General features: G+C 38.6%; 2 protein-coding genes across 2 annotated transcripts; one reads left to right on the forward strand and one right to left on the reverse strand.

Annotated features, from left to right (window-relative positions):
* The first annotated feature begins 398 nt into the window (after positions 1-398).
* On the forward strand, positions 399-4,096 carry atp6v1e1a (ATPase H+ transporting V1 subunit E1a). The gene is made up of 9 exons (XM_037682782.1): positions 399-551; positions 825-890; positions 960-1,069; positions 1,876-1,942; positions 2,209-2,298; positions 2,368-2,436; positions 2,522-2,616; positions 2,761-2,848; positions 3,738-4,096. Exons 1-9 carry the CDS (start codon positions 519-521, stop codon positions 3,798-3,800), a joined length of 681 nt encoding a protein of 226 aa, XP_037538710.1. The 5' UTR covers positions 399-518; the 3' UTR covers positions 3,801-4,096.
* Positions 4,097-5,234: 1,138 nt separating this feature from the next.
* slc25a18 (solute carrier family 25 member 18) lies at positions 5,235-14,286 on the reverse strand. The gene is made up of 10 exons (XM_037683452.1): positions 14,161-14,286; positions 13,171-13,283; positions 12,828-12,950; positions 8,840-8,895; positions 8,533-8,623; positions 8,316-8,431; positions 8,016-8,190; positions 7,197-7,369; positions 5,601-5,676; positions 5,235-5,489 (listed from the first exon to the last, which is right to left on the reverse strand). The coding sequence occupies exons 2-10, from the start codon at positions 13,188-13,190 to the stop codon at positions 5,348-5,350; spliced, it is 972 nt and encodes a 323-aa protein (XP_037539380.1). The 5' UTR covers positions 13,191-13,283; positions 14,161-14,286; the 3' UTR covers positions 5,235-5,347.
* Positions 14,287-18,167: the final 3,881 nt, after the last annotated feature.

The following is an 18,167-nucleotide window of genomic DNA, read 5'->3' on the forward strand; positions in this document are numbered from 1 at the left end:
AAACGGTTTTAATTTTGGCCCCCTTTTGTAGGTGTGTTTTACACCCCGGTCATGAATATCTAACCAGAATCACTGTGAAAAATCACATCATGTTGCTGCTGATCTGTTTCATGCTGCTGTGTTCATGCATGCTCATCTGCTCACACAGACTCATGTTCGTGCTGCTGTTCGGCGTATGTTTTTACGCGATTAGTGTTTAGTGTACATTTAGTTTATGTTTTTCTTAGTTCATATCTTAGATCCTATTGCTGTTTTTCATTTACTGCGTGAATCCTGTGTATATAATCTCGTTCCACCACATGTAATAAATGACATAAATCTGACTTACTGCCAAATATAATACATTTCTTTTATTTTGAAAATATTTACCGGAAGTCTTTTGTAACAACCTCGACTAGAAACTTGGAGAGAAAAAAAGTGGATCCTCTTCTTGACGGATACTCTTTCGTGACAAAGTTGAAGCTGCTCAGAGGATTTATTGACGAGTTTAAAGTACTAAAACTTAAAAAATAATAGACATGGCACTCACTGACGCTGACGTTCAAAAGCAGGTAAAGTGGTTAAAGTTGTAACAGCTGTGTTTAATTACGTTAGTGAAATGTAAACAAAACAACCAAAAAAAGCTAACGGAACCAAATCGACCCAGGCAACGTTTTAGTTGTTTATTTTCTACTTGTTTGAGACAATTCAAACTGAAGTCTGTTAGATGTTTTATCAACCTTGAGTTGCTCAGTTTTATTAATAAAGTCGGCCAATTAAAAAAAAAAAACATGCATTTTTCCTGACATTTAAACCCAAACAAATGATTTGGACTCTTCTGACAGATCAAGCACATGATGGCCTTCATTGAGCAAGAAGCCAATGAGAAAGTTGAGGAAATCGATGCAAAGGTAACTGAGGCCTGCCCGTCCGTCTTGTGAATATTGTGACTGGAAATGAACCAATATATTTGTTTACAGGCAGAGGAAGAATTCAACATTGAGAAAGGTCGTCTGGTGCAGACTCAGAGAGTGAAAATCATGGATTATTTCGAGAAGAAAGAAAAGCAGATAGAGCAGCATAAGAAAATGTGAGTTGATTTTTTTTTTGTTATATAGAAATCACTTTGAGTCTACTTTTTTTTTTTTTTTTTGACAACATTGGGATTGCAAAAGATGCAGGCATGTTTTATTATTATTTCCATACTTCTTGGAAGTCACAGCACTGAACAATTGTTTTAGGGGGGTGTCAAACTCACTTACAAAAGGGGGCCAAAATTAAAGCCGTTTTCAAAGTAAGGGCCTGTTTCAGAATCTACATTAACTCAAGTTAGATACCCAGCATCTTTTCTTAGTTGCAGGTTCCTCAACAAGAGTTTGATTGGTCTCATTTGACGTTCTCTGCTTCACTTTTGACCTCATAATCAAAGATTACTGAAAAAAAATGAACGTGATAAAAGTATTTTACATTTAAAATAACATCTTGGGGGCCAGATAAGATGTCAACGAGGGCCACATTTGGCTCCCGGGCCTTGAGTGTGACATATATGTTTTAGGGCCTCTGGAGACTTCTAAATAAAAATTAGCATTATGAATGTAGCCCTCTGTCATACAAGCAAAGAGAACTAGAGTTAAACACAAACCGTAAGCTTGTCTGCTGTATATAAAGCTCATAAGAGGTTTTTTTGTATTTACATCTTTTAAATACCATTTTATTTTCACTTGTTATTCTCAGTTTGTACACATCCTTTATGATTGTCTTTTGTTGTCATCACTCTTTGTTTAAAAAAAAACAGGTCTGTCATGTAAATTAGTCCCTGAGGCTCAGTGGGATTAACCTGTATGAATAAAGTTTGAATGGGGGAAAAAAAATAAAGTAATAACCTTCTCTTCTCAGCCAGATGTCTAACCTGAAGAACCAAGGGAGGCTGAAGGTGCTGAAGGCTCGAGACGACATGGTCATGGTGAGAGCTCAGCGCTCATGTCTTACACAGATTTACATAGTATTTGTTTACTTTGACACGGAAATGCGTCACCATGACTGTCGTATGGCTTTTTAAAACAAGGATGTTTTCTCATCTTGTTTAAAAATGTCAGAAGAAGGCACGTGTGCCTATGCTTATAGCAATTTATTGCTTTTACCAGAGATAAGTGCTCACTCATCATGTGGTGTTGATCATATTCAACTTAGATGTCAGACTTTCTCCTTCTGTTTGGGTTTATGGTTAAGGATCTGCTAAATGAGGCTTGTCAAAGACTTTCGGAGATCGCCAAGGATCCTAATAGGTACTCCAAACTGATGGAGGGCCTGGTGCTTCAGGTATTGTAAATCCCCCAGTTTGTCAGTTCTTTTTGTTTTCGTAGTTTGATTTGTTTATTAACCTTTTAGGGATTTTACAAACTGCTTGAGTCTCAAGTAACCATCCGCTGCCGACAGCAAGATGTAGAAATGGTTCAGGTAAGACTGAGTTGACCTTTTGTTTTTTTTGCAGACTTTTCTGTGCATGACGTATATTGATGCTTTCTGCTTTATGACCTGCCAGGCTGCAGTTAATAAGAACATTCCCATCTACCAAGAGGCAGTGAAGATCAAAATAACTGTCAAAATTGACCCGGATCGTTTTCTTCCATCTAACATGTATGACTGGCTAATGTACAGTAATTCAAAGTTTTAGCCTTTCATTTTAAATTGATGGATTTTTTTTTTTTTGGTTCCTTTTGACTGAGATTATAAAGAGTTGATTTGAGTTTCATGTCGTCTTTGTTTTCTTTGTTTTCACAGCTGTGGAGGAATTGAAATGTATAACGATAATGGAAAGATCAAGGTTTCCAACACTTTGGAGAGCAGGCTTGAACTTATGGCACAGCAGGTACAAAAATGTGCAGAGGATGCAGTTTGACTGTTAAATGCAGCTTTTGGCAGTCATCTGTAGGGGGCAGCACAGCTTGATTATTTTATTTTGAGCTTAACTGGCTTTAGTTTTGAAGAACTGAGTACAAAAATCATGTAATGTTTAAGTCAGACTCATTTATTTTATGTAAAAATCGTGATTTTTTTTTAAACCATAAGTTAATGCAACTGATGAATTCTGATTCTCATTTTCATGTAAGAAAAGTGATAAATCTCAGTTGTTATTGTTGTTTTGAAGTGATAAGATTTTTGTTCTGTGAAAGTATTCCCTGCCTCTTGAACATGACTGCAGATGCTGCCAGGTGCATTAAAAAAAAAAAAAATATATATATATATATATATATATATATATATTTATTTTTTTAAGTGTGTGAATTAAAAACAGCTTTGGTTAAAATGTATCTATCCACATCTAGAGGGTCAATGAATCTTTGATTAAAAAAAAATCAATGAATAATTTGAATTTATATGTTTTTCTTAAAGCCCTGCTCTATTATTGATTCACATATTCCGGTAATAATTACTATAAATTGAAAATGTATATAAATAAAAGCAGCTTTTTTATTTCTTCAAACCTATCCATACGTTATTGTGTATACTGTATGTATTTTTGACTAAATATTAGTTGTTTGTCTCGTCTACTCTTGTTCTCAAAAAATGTAGCAGCTTATAAAAATAGTGCTGCAAAGCCCTCAGTGAAACATGCAAATTATTATTATTATTTCTAGACAACAACTTGGTACACTTTCAATGTATTTTAAGAAGTGGGTAAAGATAATGGATGGATGGATTAAAAGGCAAAACAAAAAGTGATTTTTCTGTTTTGTGTTGTTTCTCCTCTCTCACAGATGATGCCTGAAATCAGAATGACATTATTTGGTGCCAACCCTAACCGTAAGTTCCAGGATTAACGTTTAAACAGAACACTGCGGACACTGTTACAGAAGATGAGAGCCTCTAGAGCCACATAAGAATTTTCAGAGTCCTTTAAAAGGGCTGTTTTTGTTTATTGTTATAAACTGATGGACTGATTAAAAACTCAGCAAGTGCTCTTTTACGTCTGAATAACTGTCTTCTTACTGACCTCCCTAATGGAAAACTGCTTTATACTGCAGCAGCAATGAAAATATTTGCTCTAAACTCTTAAAATGGAAAAAGCTGCATACCAAAGATGTCTTTGCATTACTGTTTTTTTGTTGTTGTAAACTATAGCCAAAAAACAAAATAACATGTGCATGTGTGTTTATATTGCTTTGAATCATTCTAAAATTAAAAAAAATGATCACACAGAAAATTTAGCATGTTTGTGATATATTTATTTACATTTTGTAAACGGTTTACTAAGGCTACGTTTTCTACAACGAGGTAAATGTAGTAAGACAATAGCCACATCAGCAATCTGTCTTGTAGTAAAAAGTTTTTTAAAAAAAGCTTTTAGTGTCACCCTGTGCGTTTAAGTAATACCAGTTGGCAAAACAAGCTGCCTTACTTCCGCCTTGGACCTAACAGTTATAATTTCATTTAAGACTTGATGTTTTGATGCTCTACAAACTATCAGCAACAATAAGGCGTTGATTGCATTTGTTTCAGTTCTTGTGTGCACATCACTGGAAGCAACATTGAGTATACTGGAACCAAGCAAGAAAATTAACCATCTCCCATTCTGACTTCCACTTTTGACAGCTTTGGGGAGAACAAAGTGATAGTAGCTCAGCAGTCCAACCCGTGGCCTTTGAGCAGGAAGTGAGCCGTGTTTGAAGGTGTATCGTATGCTATCACAGGGATTAAAGAATTACCTTCAGATTAACAAAAGACCTTAGAGAGATTGGTAGAGAGCTCCTCCCAGTCCAGCAAAAGATTACAACTCTGACCTACAGGAAGGAGTGGGAGGAATGCATAACAGAATAAGCTGATGGTTGGTTGGCAAGTTGACATCACTCAAGAAAACCTAAATGATTAGGTTTGGAAGATAAGTACTTAGCATCAAGTTGTTTTGGATATTGTCTGAGAAATGTGTTACTTCCATAAACATGATGCACAAACCATGGAGTTGGTAGGCATTTTAGTTAGCAGCCTCAAAAATAGCATACAACAGTTCTTTCATTGCAGCCAGACAGAATAATCCCCCCTTAGGTGAAATAAATGGGCTCAGACATACTATTGCACAAAGCAGCTCCATAGCTAACAGAGATTCTGTACACATACTTTACTCAGATTAGTTACACACACAGAACCTTCTTTACTGGACAGAGCTCAGCAGACAGCATGTAAAAACCTAGAGAGTGAATTAATAGCTTGAACTTGTCTGTTTCTTAGTAAGCAGAATGTCTTAATAATCTTCCATTGGTTAGTGGAGAGTAGCTGTGTTTCTCTGTCGTCTCTCCTGATTGTGTCATTCATTCTGTGCAGCATGGCAGTTTTACAGAAACTACACAACCGCCACAAACACCAGTCACCGCTATCCTAACAAACCCAGAACCGCCTCCCCTACCCCAAGAAAGTAAACAACCTGCGCAATACCAAAAAGAGGAGCGATTACTAAAGCACGACATGTTGCGCCCTTCAGGAAGGCCGACGGGCCCTCTCGCCTCATGATGCGCCTGAAGAAGACAAAAGACACACAGAAGACAATTAATGAAAGAAAAAGAAGCATTATAATTTATTATAAAATGTTGAGCAGGCTCATGTTTAATTCTAGACTACAGCCTTACCTTGTGCAGTCAAAAATCCCTCTGTATGTGTCCTCCCCTTCACCTTTCTGCAACGTCTGAAGACGGGTCTTGATTACTGTGTGTGTATTTAAAACAAGGTGACATCGTTAGACATCTATATTCAGCTCGTGAAACTTTGCCATTTAGAGCATATTTTACAGTGATAGCACCGTTTACATCTAATGGATATAAACATGAGTAGACCATTGGCCCACTGGTATATAATTATGTATAACTTGGTGTAATGTCCCAAGGTATTCCCCCCCTTAAAAAAAACACTTGTCCATTTCATGTGTAGTGTTGCCTACTAACATCCCCAGGTCTAAACTGTTTTGTCATGTGTTTGTTTTTGAAGATGCGAAAATTACCTGACTCTTGCCATTTAACCTAACTGGTTTCAAAATGCTTTTCTAGCCGTTTCTTGCTTGTACCACTTCTACAAACTTTGTTGCTACTATGTGGCAGCACGGTGGTTCAGTTGGTAGAGCCGTTGCCTATCAGCGAGAAGGTCGCCGGATCAATTCCCAGTCAGGAGGCCCTTCTGGGTGGACTTTGCATGTTCTCTCCGTGCATATGTGGGTTTTCTCCAGGTACTCCAGTTTCCTCCCACAGACCAAAAACATGTTAGGCTGATTGGTAACTCTAAATTGTCCCTAGGTGTGAGTGAGAGAGTGAATGGTTGTTTGTCTCTATGTGTCCCTGTGATGGACTGGAGACTTGTCCAGGGTGTCCCCCACCTCTTGCACAGTGATAGATGGATAAGGGCACCAGTGACCCCTGCAAGCCAAAAAAGGAAGAAGTTGCTACTGTTCTTTTTTGAGATGTGTTGCTGCCATAAAATTATATCCTAATTTTTCCTAAAAAAAATAATAATTACAATTTTTTTTGTTTAAATATTTTATATGTTATGTTCCACTGTGAATGAAATGAGTGTATGAGATCTACGAAGCATTGCATTCTGATTTTATTTACATTTTACACAAAGTTTCAACAGATCCGTTTTAGATTTGTTTTTCTTATGAGCAAAGCTGTTGAGCTTTAGAAGAAGACCGCTATTATCTTTTTCAAAAGTTGCATTGTATTGTTTTAATGTGCTGACACAAGCAGCAGTAGCTAGTTTTAGCCCTTCCAGTGCAGCCTGGGGTTATTTTCTGCTTGAGTAACTGTGTAGTGCAAAACTGAAGGCAGTGTAAAAGTTTATAAATATGGTTTGCGTGAATCTTTTGAGATTGGAGTTGTTTTATGACGGCAGCAATTCACTTTGGTCTTGGCCCACTTGGACTAGCCATTAACTCATTAATCTGGTCAGAATTCAACTTTGCTTTTTTTATTTATGTTATATAAAGAGCTATCTGCAACAGGTAAGATGTTAACTGTTCACAACTCTGTCGCTGAAACCCATCTTAAAAGATCAGAACTATTGTTTTAATGTAGTTATTTTGAAATCTAGTTCATTACTGACGACTAATTGTTGAATGGTTTATTAGACTGTAGCACTTTTGGAACTTGATATATTTACACGTTAAATTCTCACTGCCGTTTTGCAGAGACAGTGGTGTACAGCTTTATTTTAAGGCATCTCTGTCTCTGACTTACCATCCAGCGGTGTAACAGCCACAGCTGCCACAGATCCAGCGGAGCAACCAGCCACGAAGGACTGCCAGAATGGTGCTTGGGCCTGCACATCGGCAGGGCTGCCTGTACTCTCTCGGCCCAGTGCGTTAAGGTTGGCAAACAGAGGGAAGTAGATCATTGAGAAAGGGACATCCCTAAAAAAGGCATACATTTAACAGAATAAGGATTACATGTGAAGGAAAAAGAAGGAAATTTAAAAAAAGGAACTAATGGGTTAATGGGAAGAAAATCAAATGTTGGATAATTTAAGGTGAAATAAAGATAAGTCATGAGAGGTTAACCCATTCAATAACGGCGCAACGAGCAGACATAGCTGCAGGACTTTATTGATCTGTGTCGATTGGTAGATTTGTCACAACAAACGCTGTTGGAGTTATGTAATCTGAAATCAGCTCAGTATGAGTCGAGTTGATTGGAAGAAATCTGAGTGAACCCAGACAATGGTTCATAGCAACGTAGCTAAAAGACTGCATCATAAAACTAGAAATGGCACACTAGTGCATAAGGTAAGACACAAGTAGTTTGATTCTTAGATTTAAATGTTCTTACACACATTGAAAGTTTTGTGGAAAACGACTGTTGTGGGCTGTTTGAAACTAAAAGTTAGCAAAATGTTAGTATACCTAAAATTATATTTGGTTGAATGTGCTTTGTTCACTTCTCTTGCCATAACTGATTATGACAGATGGGTGCTAGTTTTTAAACACAGCCTTACATACTTGTAATAATAGTCTTTATATATAGTTGGTATAGATACATAATAGTTTGTATGCGTTAAACCTCATTAAGGTGGCTCCTGCCCCCTTGTAGAGACCAGCCAAGCCACGAGTCTTCAGAAGCTCCACAGTGATGCCAGTAGCTGAGGGCCGCTGAGGACGAGTTGGTTGGGCTACAAATGATGCAGCAGGATCGGGGGCTGCAGCCTGAGCTGAAGTAGGCATAGGTCGCCGTGAAGCTAACCGGTGAACATAAATCCATGTCAGGTTAGAAAACAGAACCCGGCAGTTTTCTCTGTACAATGTGATTAATGATGTTTACACTGTACCATAGTGGTAATGTCAGTTTTTGTATTTAACTCACCAAGCCTTCCTGCGTCTTGCAGCTGAATTTTAAGCATCTCCATGGGAGTTGTGACCACCACCTGACAAGTCCCAGCCCCACATCCAGCCAGGACCTCACCCCACAGGGGCAAATGCCTGAGTAGCATCGGCAACAGTGAGCAAGTGAATGCAATGTAAATAAAGTAGGATCCTTTCAAGAATTTATTGCACCAAATGTACAACTTTAAGAAAATTACCCATCTTTAGAGAGCTTTTGTCTAAAGACATCATTGGCTGCCAGTTTGATTGCTTTTTCTGGTGTGACTAGTGTGAGGTTCACTGCTGCACCTGCAGAAGACAGACGAATGGATGTCAGTGACACTCAACGGTCTCCAGTAAGATAAACACTCGGAGCAGACAGCTTAGTGCTCAGCGCTGAGTACAAATAACAGCAGATAATGGTTACCACAATAAAATAATCAAGGGTGGGGTGAGCAGCAGGAGAGAGGCCACATTTAGAGCATCAGTCTAGTCAGTTACATGGATGAGAAATGCAAACTTTACCTCTGTAGCATCCAAAATACCCCTCTGATCGCACCGTCTTGGCCAGACAGTCAAACCTTTAAAGACAATAAAGAAAAACTATTTTTATTTGTTGTTGTGTTTTCTTTGTGATACAATGGGATGTGACTTCATAATGTTCTTCATCCTAGTATTCACATCTACCATCATCTTATAGAACTCTACAGACTCGTAGGCAAATTCAAAATTACAAGTCTTTATTTATGCTGAGCTGAAAGTCTAGCTTTAACCCAAATACTGTAACAAAAAGCAACATTAAGCTACTTTGAAATGCTCTTTTAATTTGCAAAGAGAAGAAATAGTGATAGACTGCCTCACAGTGAAAGGGAGGATTTAGTCAAAGCATTTTCCATGAGTGACTCACAGTGGAAAACCCACAAGCTGCTGAACACAAACAGGATGACCCCACCCAATCAGCTTGTAATACTGATGCTCACCATATGTGCACTGTTTCACAACCTTTTGAAAACAGAATATGTCTTTTACTCTGCCGGTTAATTTTCATTTCAAATAAAGTCATGGTCACAAACAGAAGGATCCTTAATAATAAAAAATAATAATGTGTTCTGGGTTAATTTAACTACAGCACGAGACTCAAACGTTTCCATAAATCTGGTCTACCGTGGTCCACCAATGAGATTCAGAGGAAAGACACGAGAAAACCAAACACTACTTCCAGAAAAGTAGCAAAGTTTTAAACTTTAGTTTTAAACCTGACACTGCTATGAAGAAAATAACTTTTAGGTGTTTTCACTTGTAAAAATAATATGGGCTAAAGGTCTAAATAAATCTTGTAAATAGGAGAAATGAAACATGTTTAAGGTCCATTTACTATTATTTTGAAACATTCTAAAATCAGCATGTTGATTGGTGACTGGTCAGGGTGTCTGGATTGGGTATAAAAAGAACATCTACCTAAGTAATCTTTCTGTGCAAGAATTGCTTGTAGTTTGCCATGTTGTCAAAGTCCAGTTCGTTTATAGCAAAATTACTGTGAGCCTATGGGAATGAATATAAGTGATAAAAACACAAAAGATTCAGTCACCTTCAGGATATGGTCATGTCTTTTTGAACAACGTAGCTCAAGAATATCTTGGAAAAATGTGCTAGTGAAGATTCGCAGTTGTTCAGGTCATGGCCAATTAAAAAAATAGGGTTAAAAAAAACAACTGTATTTCTATTCTGAAGCTGAAGATGCTTATTTTCCATCCAGGAGGTGTTATCAATTCTAAAATATCTGGAGTTCCAAGCATTTATAGAACTGCATGAGGCCTGGTTGTGTGCCTAGCCTCACATGCAGATTAGATTAACTACTCGCCCTGCACAATGGAGGATCGTTAGGCTGTTTGCCTGGCTCACGAGAGATGTTTTGGTCACCTGCATGAAGGTGTGTATCAGACCTACCTGGCTGGGAATCAGGCCTAATGTTGCATCGTAAGTTTTTGAAAGCTGAAGTCTGACTACCTCCTCTGTTTTAAAGTTGTTTTTTTTCTTGTTTGACATAAATGGCTTCCTTCACCCCCATCTCAAACCATCAATCTTCTCTGTCCAAAATATGAACATTTTGGTCCTCAAAAGTGTCCCTTGTCCTTGAAATGTAGGTGGACCACTGAGTCATGTCCTGAAGAGTTAGCTATCTGGTGTTGAGCCTTGCGTCTGTGGAGAGTTTTAGTTTCTCCAGTGAAGAGGTCTGAACATTCTTCGCTGCACCGACCTGCAGACATCACACCGCTCCGTTTGGGTTTTGAGATCACCAGCCTCTGTCTGAGGGTCCTGTTGGGTTTGAAATATACCAGGATGTTGTGTTTGAAGAAAATCCTTCTGAGTTTTTCAGATGCTCCAGATTTGACAAAGGCCCAGTTAGGATATTTTCAGGTTTGGAGAGCTACTTTGATATGCTTCTGTTCTTTTTTAATCCCTTCTGTCTTTGTGGGGACATGTTCCATGTTCAACACAACAGGGGTGGTGTACGGTTGTAATGACAGAAAGCTCCAGTTTCCGTGGATGGTGAGAGTCAAACAGAAGGTACTGATCTGTGCGAGTACGTTAACTTCAGTTTGAGGCTTCCATTTCTTTCTATCTTCACCAAACAGTCCAGAAAAGGCAGCTTGTTATTGTAGACAACTTCTCTAGTAAACTGGTAAACACAGATTTGATGTGTTTGCTGAACGCTTCTACTTCTGCTGCATGGATTTTGACTCGAATGTCGTCCATATATCTGCCCCAGTGGCTTGGTGCTGTTCCTTTGAAGGAGTTCAGGGCTCTTTGTTCCATTTTCTCCATGTAAAGATTGACCACAATCAGTGACACTGGAGCTCCCATGGCACAACCATGCTTCTGTCTGCAAAAGCTGCCATTGAACTTGAAATAAGTTCTGGAAAGATAAAGGTCCAGCAGGCTACAGATATGGTCCGAGGTGAAATTGGTCCTGGTCATTATCTTGTTGAAGATGTTTCCTGGTGGTTTCTACTGCTTCTAATGTGAGTATACGGGTGAAAAGTGAAATGACATCAAAAGATAAGAGTTTCTCCTGATGCCATCTTCAAATTAACCAAGTCCATGGAGTTCTCAATGATGTGATGTGTTTCCCACAAGAGGAGCCAAAATACCATCAAGATATTTTGCAATATTAAATGTCACCGAGTTTATGCTGCTGCTGATGGGTCTGAGTGGTGTTCCTTTTTTGTGGACTTTGGAAAGTCCATATAAGCATGGAATGACTTCCTCTGGATATAATATGTGGTAAAATGCTCGACTGATCACCTTGTCCTTTTCAAGTTGTTGGAGGTCGTCTGTGATCTTTTTGTATGTGCTGGTTGGGTCCCTTTTCAAGGTCTCATGTGTAGAAGAAGAAAGAAAGTGTTGTCTTCATTGTATATTTCTATACAATGATGAAATTTGTGCTCTGTATTTAACCCATCACACATGAGATACACCCATGTGGAGCAGCGGACAGCTATGTAAGTACCCAGGGACCAGTTAGGGATTAGGTATCTTGTTCAAGATGGCATGTGGGTATGGCGGGGAGTTGAACCTGTGACATTCTGGTCCCAAGTCGGCTGCCCTATACCTCTACACCACAGCCACAAGTAGTGTAGTGGTGTCACTCAGTAGTGTGGATATTTTGTCCTGGCAATCAGAAGTGTTGAGGACCACTGTGCATCTTGCTTTGTCAGCTGGTAAAATGGTGATGCTTTGGTCCTGCTAGGTGATGCTGTAGCTTTTCTTTCTTGCAGTGTGATATTTGAAGGAGGTGGTTTGACACTGGAGAGGGTTGCTGTTATGTTCATCCTGAGTTGTTCAGCATCGGTTTCAGTCAGGTTTTTGTTCCTGATGGTAGATTCAGTGTCAGTGAGAAGTTCCACAATGGGTATTTCCTGTAGAGAAATGGTTAAATTCAGGTCTTTAGCTAGTACGTCCATCTCTGGCTGCATCAGCGTCCTGTTGGACATGTTTTTAATCCATGGATCCTGAGTCTTTGCATTGGTGGCCTCCTCTTGTTGATGACTGGTTATTTGTTGTGAAGAAGACGCTTTCTGTTGTAATTTTTGAAAATTACCTTTTTGCCGTTCCTTGGTTTTCTTATGTTGTGAATGTTGTTCCTTTTCAACAAAAAGTTGAACGTCTGGTTGTTTTTGTTTTTCAACCTTTTTTTGAATCTTGGAAAAACAGCATTATTTCACACAGTGTGGCAGGAATTTACATTACAGAAGGACATAGCCTAAGGTGTGTTTTGTGGTCAGATGAGTTCACATTTTAGCTTGTTTTTGAGATAAAATGAACGTTAGTTTGTTGTGCCAAAGATGTGAAAGTCCATCTAAGTCCAATATTAGTTGAAGTTCTAAAACATATAATGATCGCATTCGGTCATGGCAAAGTAAAAAATAAAATAAAATCATAAAGTTTAACATTTTATGTAACAAGTCAATTACAAAGTCAGAATAAACGAGGCTGGGGAAACCTCACTCACATTCCTTTATAGACTTGGATGCCCTGTTGGTTCTGAAGGCGAGTCTTTGCCAGGTCAATAGGAAACACACATGTCACACCAACCAGTCCTGCCACGCCCCCATTAATCAGCTTAGCAGGGAGACTGTGAAGGGATCAACAACACACACAAATGCATACACACATTTGCATCAAATCACCAAGAGCGGAGGCACAAATTTAATGTGTATAATAATAAAACCAGAGGCACAAATATAATGCACATATGGTGCATAAAATAAATCAAAGTACCAGCATTAAAGCAGCAGATATCATTCATTTGAAGTATCTTGACTGAGCTAAACAAACAAGATACAACTACTTACCTCACTTTCTTTTCTCCCATCCTGGCTGTTTAGGGGCTGCTCGCTCTGGCCCACTTCTCTCTTCCCTTTCCTCCTCCCCGTCTTCACTCTCTCACAGCCCAACCTTCACCTGCCTGCTCAAACCACAAATGAAATCCACAGCTTATTTTAATGTGGGTGGATGAGAATGACTTATTTTTACATATTCAGACATTAGACAAAGAAAACAAACATCTGAAGTCTCTGATTTCAGCTAAAAGGGATTTGAACGAACAGAGGCCGGGGCTAAGAATGGTAGGTGTGTCACTGCTTTAGGAATTCCGTTTTTTTTTTTTTCTTTACAGGATTGAATAGAGCGTTTAAAGCAAAGTTGGAAAAAGATCTGACAAGATTTGTGCCTTTGTTAATCTTGAAGTTTGTATTTAAGCTTGAGTAGTGTGTGTTATAAAGTTGAAATGTTATCTTGGGTTGCGTTTTTTTAAAACTATCATGTCATTTCTGTCCTCTTTTGGAACTATTAAATCTCCTGATTTCCTCTTCTTTCAGCTCTAATTAATCTCTTCCTCTTAATCTCTCCTTCTCTACTCTGTCTGTATTTTTTACCTCTGCAAACTTTCACTCTGTCATTACCAGGGAGCGACTTAAATAATATTTTCTTGTCTTGATTTGGACAAGCATCATTTCAAGTAATCTCCCTTCACCTCAGCAGATAATACATTTCTGTTTCCTTTATTTTATTATTCTTTTCACCTTCTATTCAAGCCTAGTCACACTCTACATAAGCCTTTCGCTGAGCCTCTTTCTGTGAAACTTTCTTTTAGGTCCATTCACACACACAGTAGTGATCCTGCCAAAGCACAGACGAGGGTGCCTCAAACCAAGCCAACCTCCGGCTTTTCCCAAAACTGGGCTAGAACACCCTGACCATACAGTTTATCCAGCACAAGCCTCATGAGACAAATAAAAGACAAAGCATCACAGATCAGCGATGATGGAGAAAGGGAATCTTACCTATGGTGATGCATCCCACACACAGGATCAAGCTGTCCACTTTACTTTCCTCCCAAACAATGCTTGCAGCAGTGGTAGTCAAGCGAGAGCAAGTTGAGAAAGCCAGCCGTTGCACAAACACCAGCATTGTCCTGCTGTCTAAGTCCCACCCTCTCGTGGTGAGTCTCTGTGTGACAGTCCCAGCAGGCTGGCTCTACATTAACACAACTCTCTATAAACTCATGGTTCAGTACACGCAACAGACAGCACTGACAAATGCCAATAATTAGTGGGTGTTTAATCTGCAGATGCATGCACACAACATAAACAGGAACACAGAAGATTGGCTGTCACTAATGAGCTCTCTGTTGAACAGTTCCGGTCTTACATAAGAACCCAATGCTGCAATGTTCACAGAAAATGTTTAAAGAAGTAAGCTAAGGACAAAATGAGAACAAAAGACAAAACAAGATAATAAAGAACATATGAGTGCCAGAGAAAAATGTTCATTACACTTAAACATTTGAAAAAAAAAAAAAACATTGATTTATGTGTTGATCTCTCTCAGTGGAAAAATGACTTCCAATGAAAATTTCACTCATCTGCAGCAAAAATAGTTTATAGCTTTCTTAAGTAGTTTGACCCTTTTTCCAAGTAATTATGAATAAACTATAATCTGTTCAAAGCAGTTTTTATTATGAAGATAAACACACAAATTCAGTTATCTTCTGTTTTCATTTGTAGTTAAGAAAATTGTGCATTTAATGTGTGAAATTGTGCCTAAAAGTTTTAACAGAGGTCTGAGCATACACAGACTACTAACATTCACATTAACATTTCAAGTAGACACAAACACAAAGGATCTTTGTAAGAAAATAGCATGTTTGGAATTCTAATTACTACCAAACATGAACTTTTTACTTATTGAAAAGATGCATACTTTTAGTGTCACAGGTTAACATACATATACTGTTTATAATTAATGTTTTTTTTTCACAGCAGACTAGTTGGAGCAGAAAGCTCCAGAATAAACTCTGGTAGCGGACTCAAAGCTGACCTGACTCGCAGCTGACTGCTGCCACCCTATGGCACCTTGGACTCTGATTGAATCTTCCCTCAAGACAAAAGTTTATTTGACTTCTGTCAGTGACAAGCACACTCAGGAAGAAGTATTGAAATATTAAAAGTTGTGATCAGTTGGAACAAAATCAAGTTTTCATTGCACGTGGACACTTTAAACTTGATATTTATGATTATAAACAGTAAAAACCGTTCTTAAACTTTACTTAGTACGACTTGAAACTTTGTTGTAATTTTTTCCTCTTTTTTTCCAAAATAAAAATAGATTGTGCAACTAGTGAAGTGGTTGTTACAGCAATTTTAGATATTTATTATAAAGAAGACTTGTTTTCTCTGCTATATGCAACAACAACAAAAAAGGGATTTTAATTTTAGGTCATAAAATTAGAATATAATGAAAAAGTTGATTTATTTCAGTAATTCCATTCAAAAAGTGAACCTTGTTTATTATATTCAGTCATTAAACACAGACTGATATATTTAAAATGTTTATTTATTTTAATGTTGATGATTATAGCTGACAACTAATGAAAACCCCAAATCCAGTATCTCAGAAAATTAGAATATTGTGAAAAGGTTCAATACTGAAGACACCTGGTGCCACACTCTAATCAGTTAATTAACTCAAAACACTTGCAAAGGCCTTAAATGGTCTCTCGTTCTAGATCTGTAGGCTACACAATCATGGGGAAGACTGCTGACTTGACAGTTGTCCAAAAGATGACCGTTGACACCTTGCACAAGGAGAGCAAGACACAAAAGGTCATTGCTAAAGAGGCTGGCTGTTCACAGAACTCTGTGTCCAAGCACATTAATAGAGAGGCGAAGTGAAGAAAACAATATGGTAGGGAAAAAAAGTGTACAAGCAATAGGTATAACTGCACCCTGGAGAGGATTGTAAAACAAAACCCATTCCAAAATGTGGGGGAGATTCACCAAGGGTGGAATGCAGCTGGATTTGTGCTTCATGAACCACCACGCACAGACGTATGCAAGACATGGGTTTCAGCTGTCACATTCCTTGAGTCGAGCCACTCCTGAAAAAGAGACCGTGTCAGAAGCGTCTCTCCTGGGACTGCTGCTGAGTGGTCCAAAGTTATGTTCTCTGATGAAAGTAAATTTTGCATTTTCTTTGGAAATCAAGGTTCCAGAGTCTGGAGGAAGAGAGGAGAGGCACAGAATCCATGTTGCTTGAGGTCCAGTGTCAAGTTTCCACAGTCAGTGATGGTTTGGGGTGCCATGTCATCTGCTGGTGTTGGTCCACTGTGTTTTCTGAAGTCCAAGGTCAATGTAGCCATCTACCAGGAAGTTTTAGAGCACTTCCTGCTGCTGACCAACTTTATGGAGATGCAGATTTAATTTTCCAGCAGGACTTGGCACCTGCACACAGTCCCAAAGCTACCAGTACCTTGTTTAAGGACCATCGTATTCCTGTTCTTAGATGGCCAGCAAACTTGCCTGACCTTAACCCCACAGAAAATACATCAGGTATTATGAAGAGAAAGATGCGAGATGCCAAATCCAACAATTCAGAAGAGCTGAAGGTCACTATCAGAGCAACCTGGGCTCTCATAACACCTGAGCAGTGACACAGACTGATTAACTCCATGCCACGCCATATTGCTGCAATAATTCAGGCAAAGGAGCCCCAACTAAGTATTGAGTGTTGTATATACTTATACTTTTCATATTCATACTTTTCAGTTGGCCAACATTTCTAAAAATCCTTTTTTTTAATTGGTCTTAACTAATATTTAAATTTTCTGAGATACTGAATTTGGGGTCTTCATTAGTTGTCAGTTATAATCATCAACAATAAAATAAATAAACATTTTAAATATATCAGTCTGTGTATAATGAATGAATATAATATACAAGTTTCACTTTGTGAATGGAATTACTGAGATAAATGAACTTTTTCATGATATTCTAATTTTATGACAGCATCAATTTTAATATTTTATTGATGTTTTAAGGTTCTTCATGGCTGTCATGGCTGTCAGCCCATCATGATGAACATTTACCTAGTCATTCTTCAACAGGAACATTGTTTTTCAGAGTTTTTAAAATTCAGTAACATAACAGGTTTTTGTTTAAGAAATGAGAAGACACTCATTGCACCAGTTGGGGTTAAATAACTTGCTGCCAGCTGAAAGGACAGGCTCGTCCCTCGGCACCTACAGTTGGCTGTCTGCAATTCATGGCTGTCAGCATTCAGGTGGTCCTACAGCCCGAGGGGAACCGAGAGGTCAGCCGAGTCTGGGTGGACGGATTGGACAGCATATGCAGCCAGTTTCTTAGGATCCACTGTGGGATGGACTTTTACAAGAGATCCTTCCTGCCTTCAGCCATCAGCATCTATAACATCTCTGAATGAAATGAAGCTAACAAGTTACAACAACAAATAATTTCCCTCTGGGATTAATAAAGTATTTTTGATTTTTTTTTTTTTTTTTTTTTTTTTTACTTAATCGCCCATGCAGTAATTATCCAATAGGAGACTCGTACATATTTGCTTAGTTAAATTCAGGTGACAATATTTTTTTTTTTGGACCAGGCTGTGTATGTAGTGTATATATATGGGAGTGGTGACGCAGAGCCTAGAGAAGGTGGGCCTGTGATCGGAAGGTTGCCGGTTCAACTCCCTGAACCGACAACATCAAAATGTTGATGGGAAAGGTGAAACAACCACACCTGCCTCCACCCTAATTTGCCCCACTCTGGGCCCTTGCACAAGGCCCCCCACCATCTGCTCCCCCGGGCTCCCTAGATAGCAGCTCTCTGCTCCACACAGAGGGCTGTGGTAGCTCGGTGGTCTATGGTTGTGTCAGGAAGGGCATCCGGAATAAAAACTATTGCCAAATCTTCGTGCAAGTTAGTTCGCTGTGGTGGCTCCTGATGAAAAGAGCAACCAATAGAAGCAAAAAAGAAAATACTGTATATACATA

Source organism: Nematolebias whitei, chromosome 10 (assembly GCF_014905685.2).
Source record: "Nematolebias whitei isolate Nwh7 chromosome 10, NemWhi1, whole genome shotgun sequence".
NCBI classification, from domain to species: Eukaryota; Metazoa; Chordata; class Actinopteri; order Cyprinodontiformes; family Rivulidae; genus Nematolebias; species Nematolebias whitei.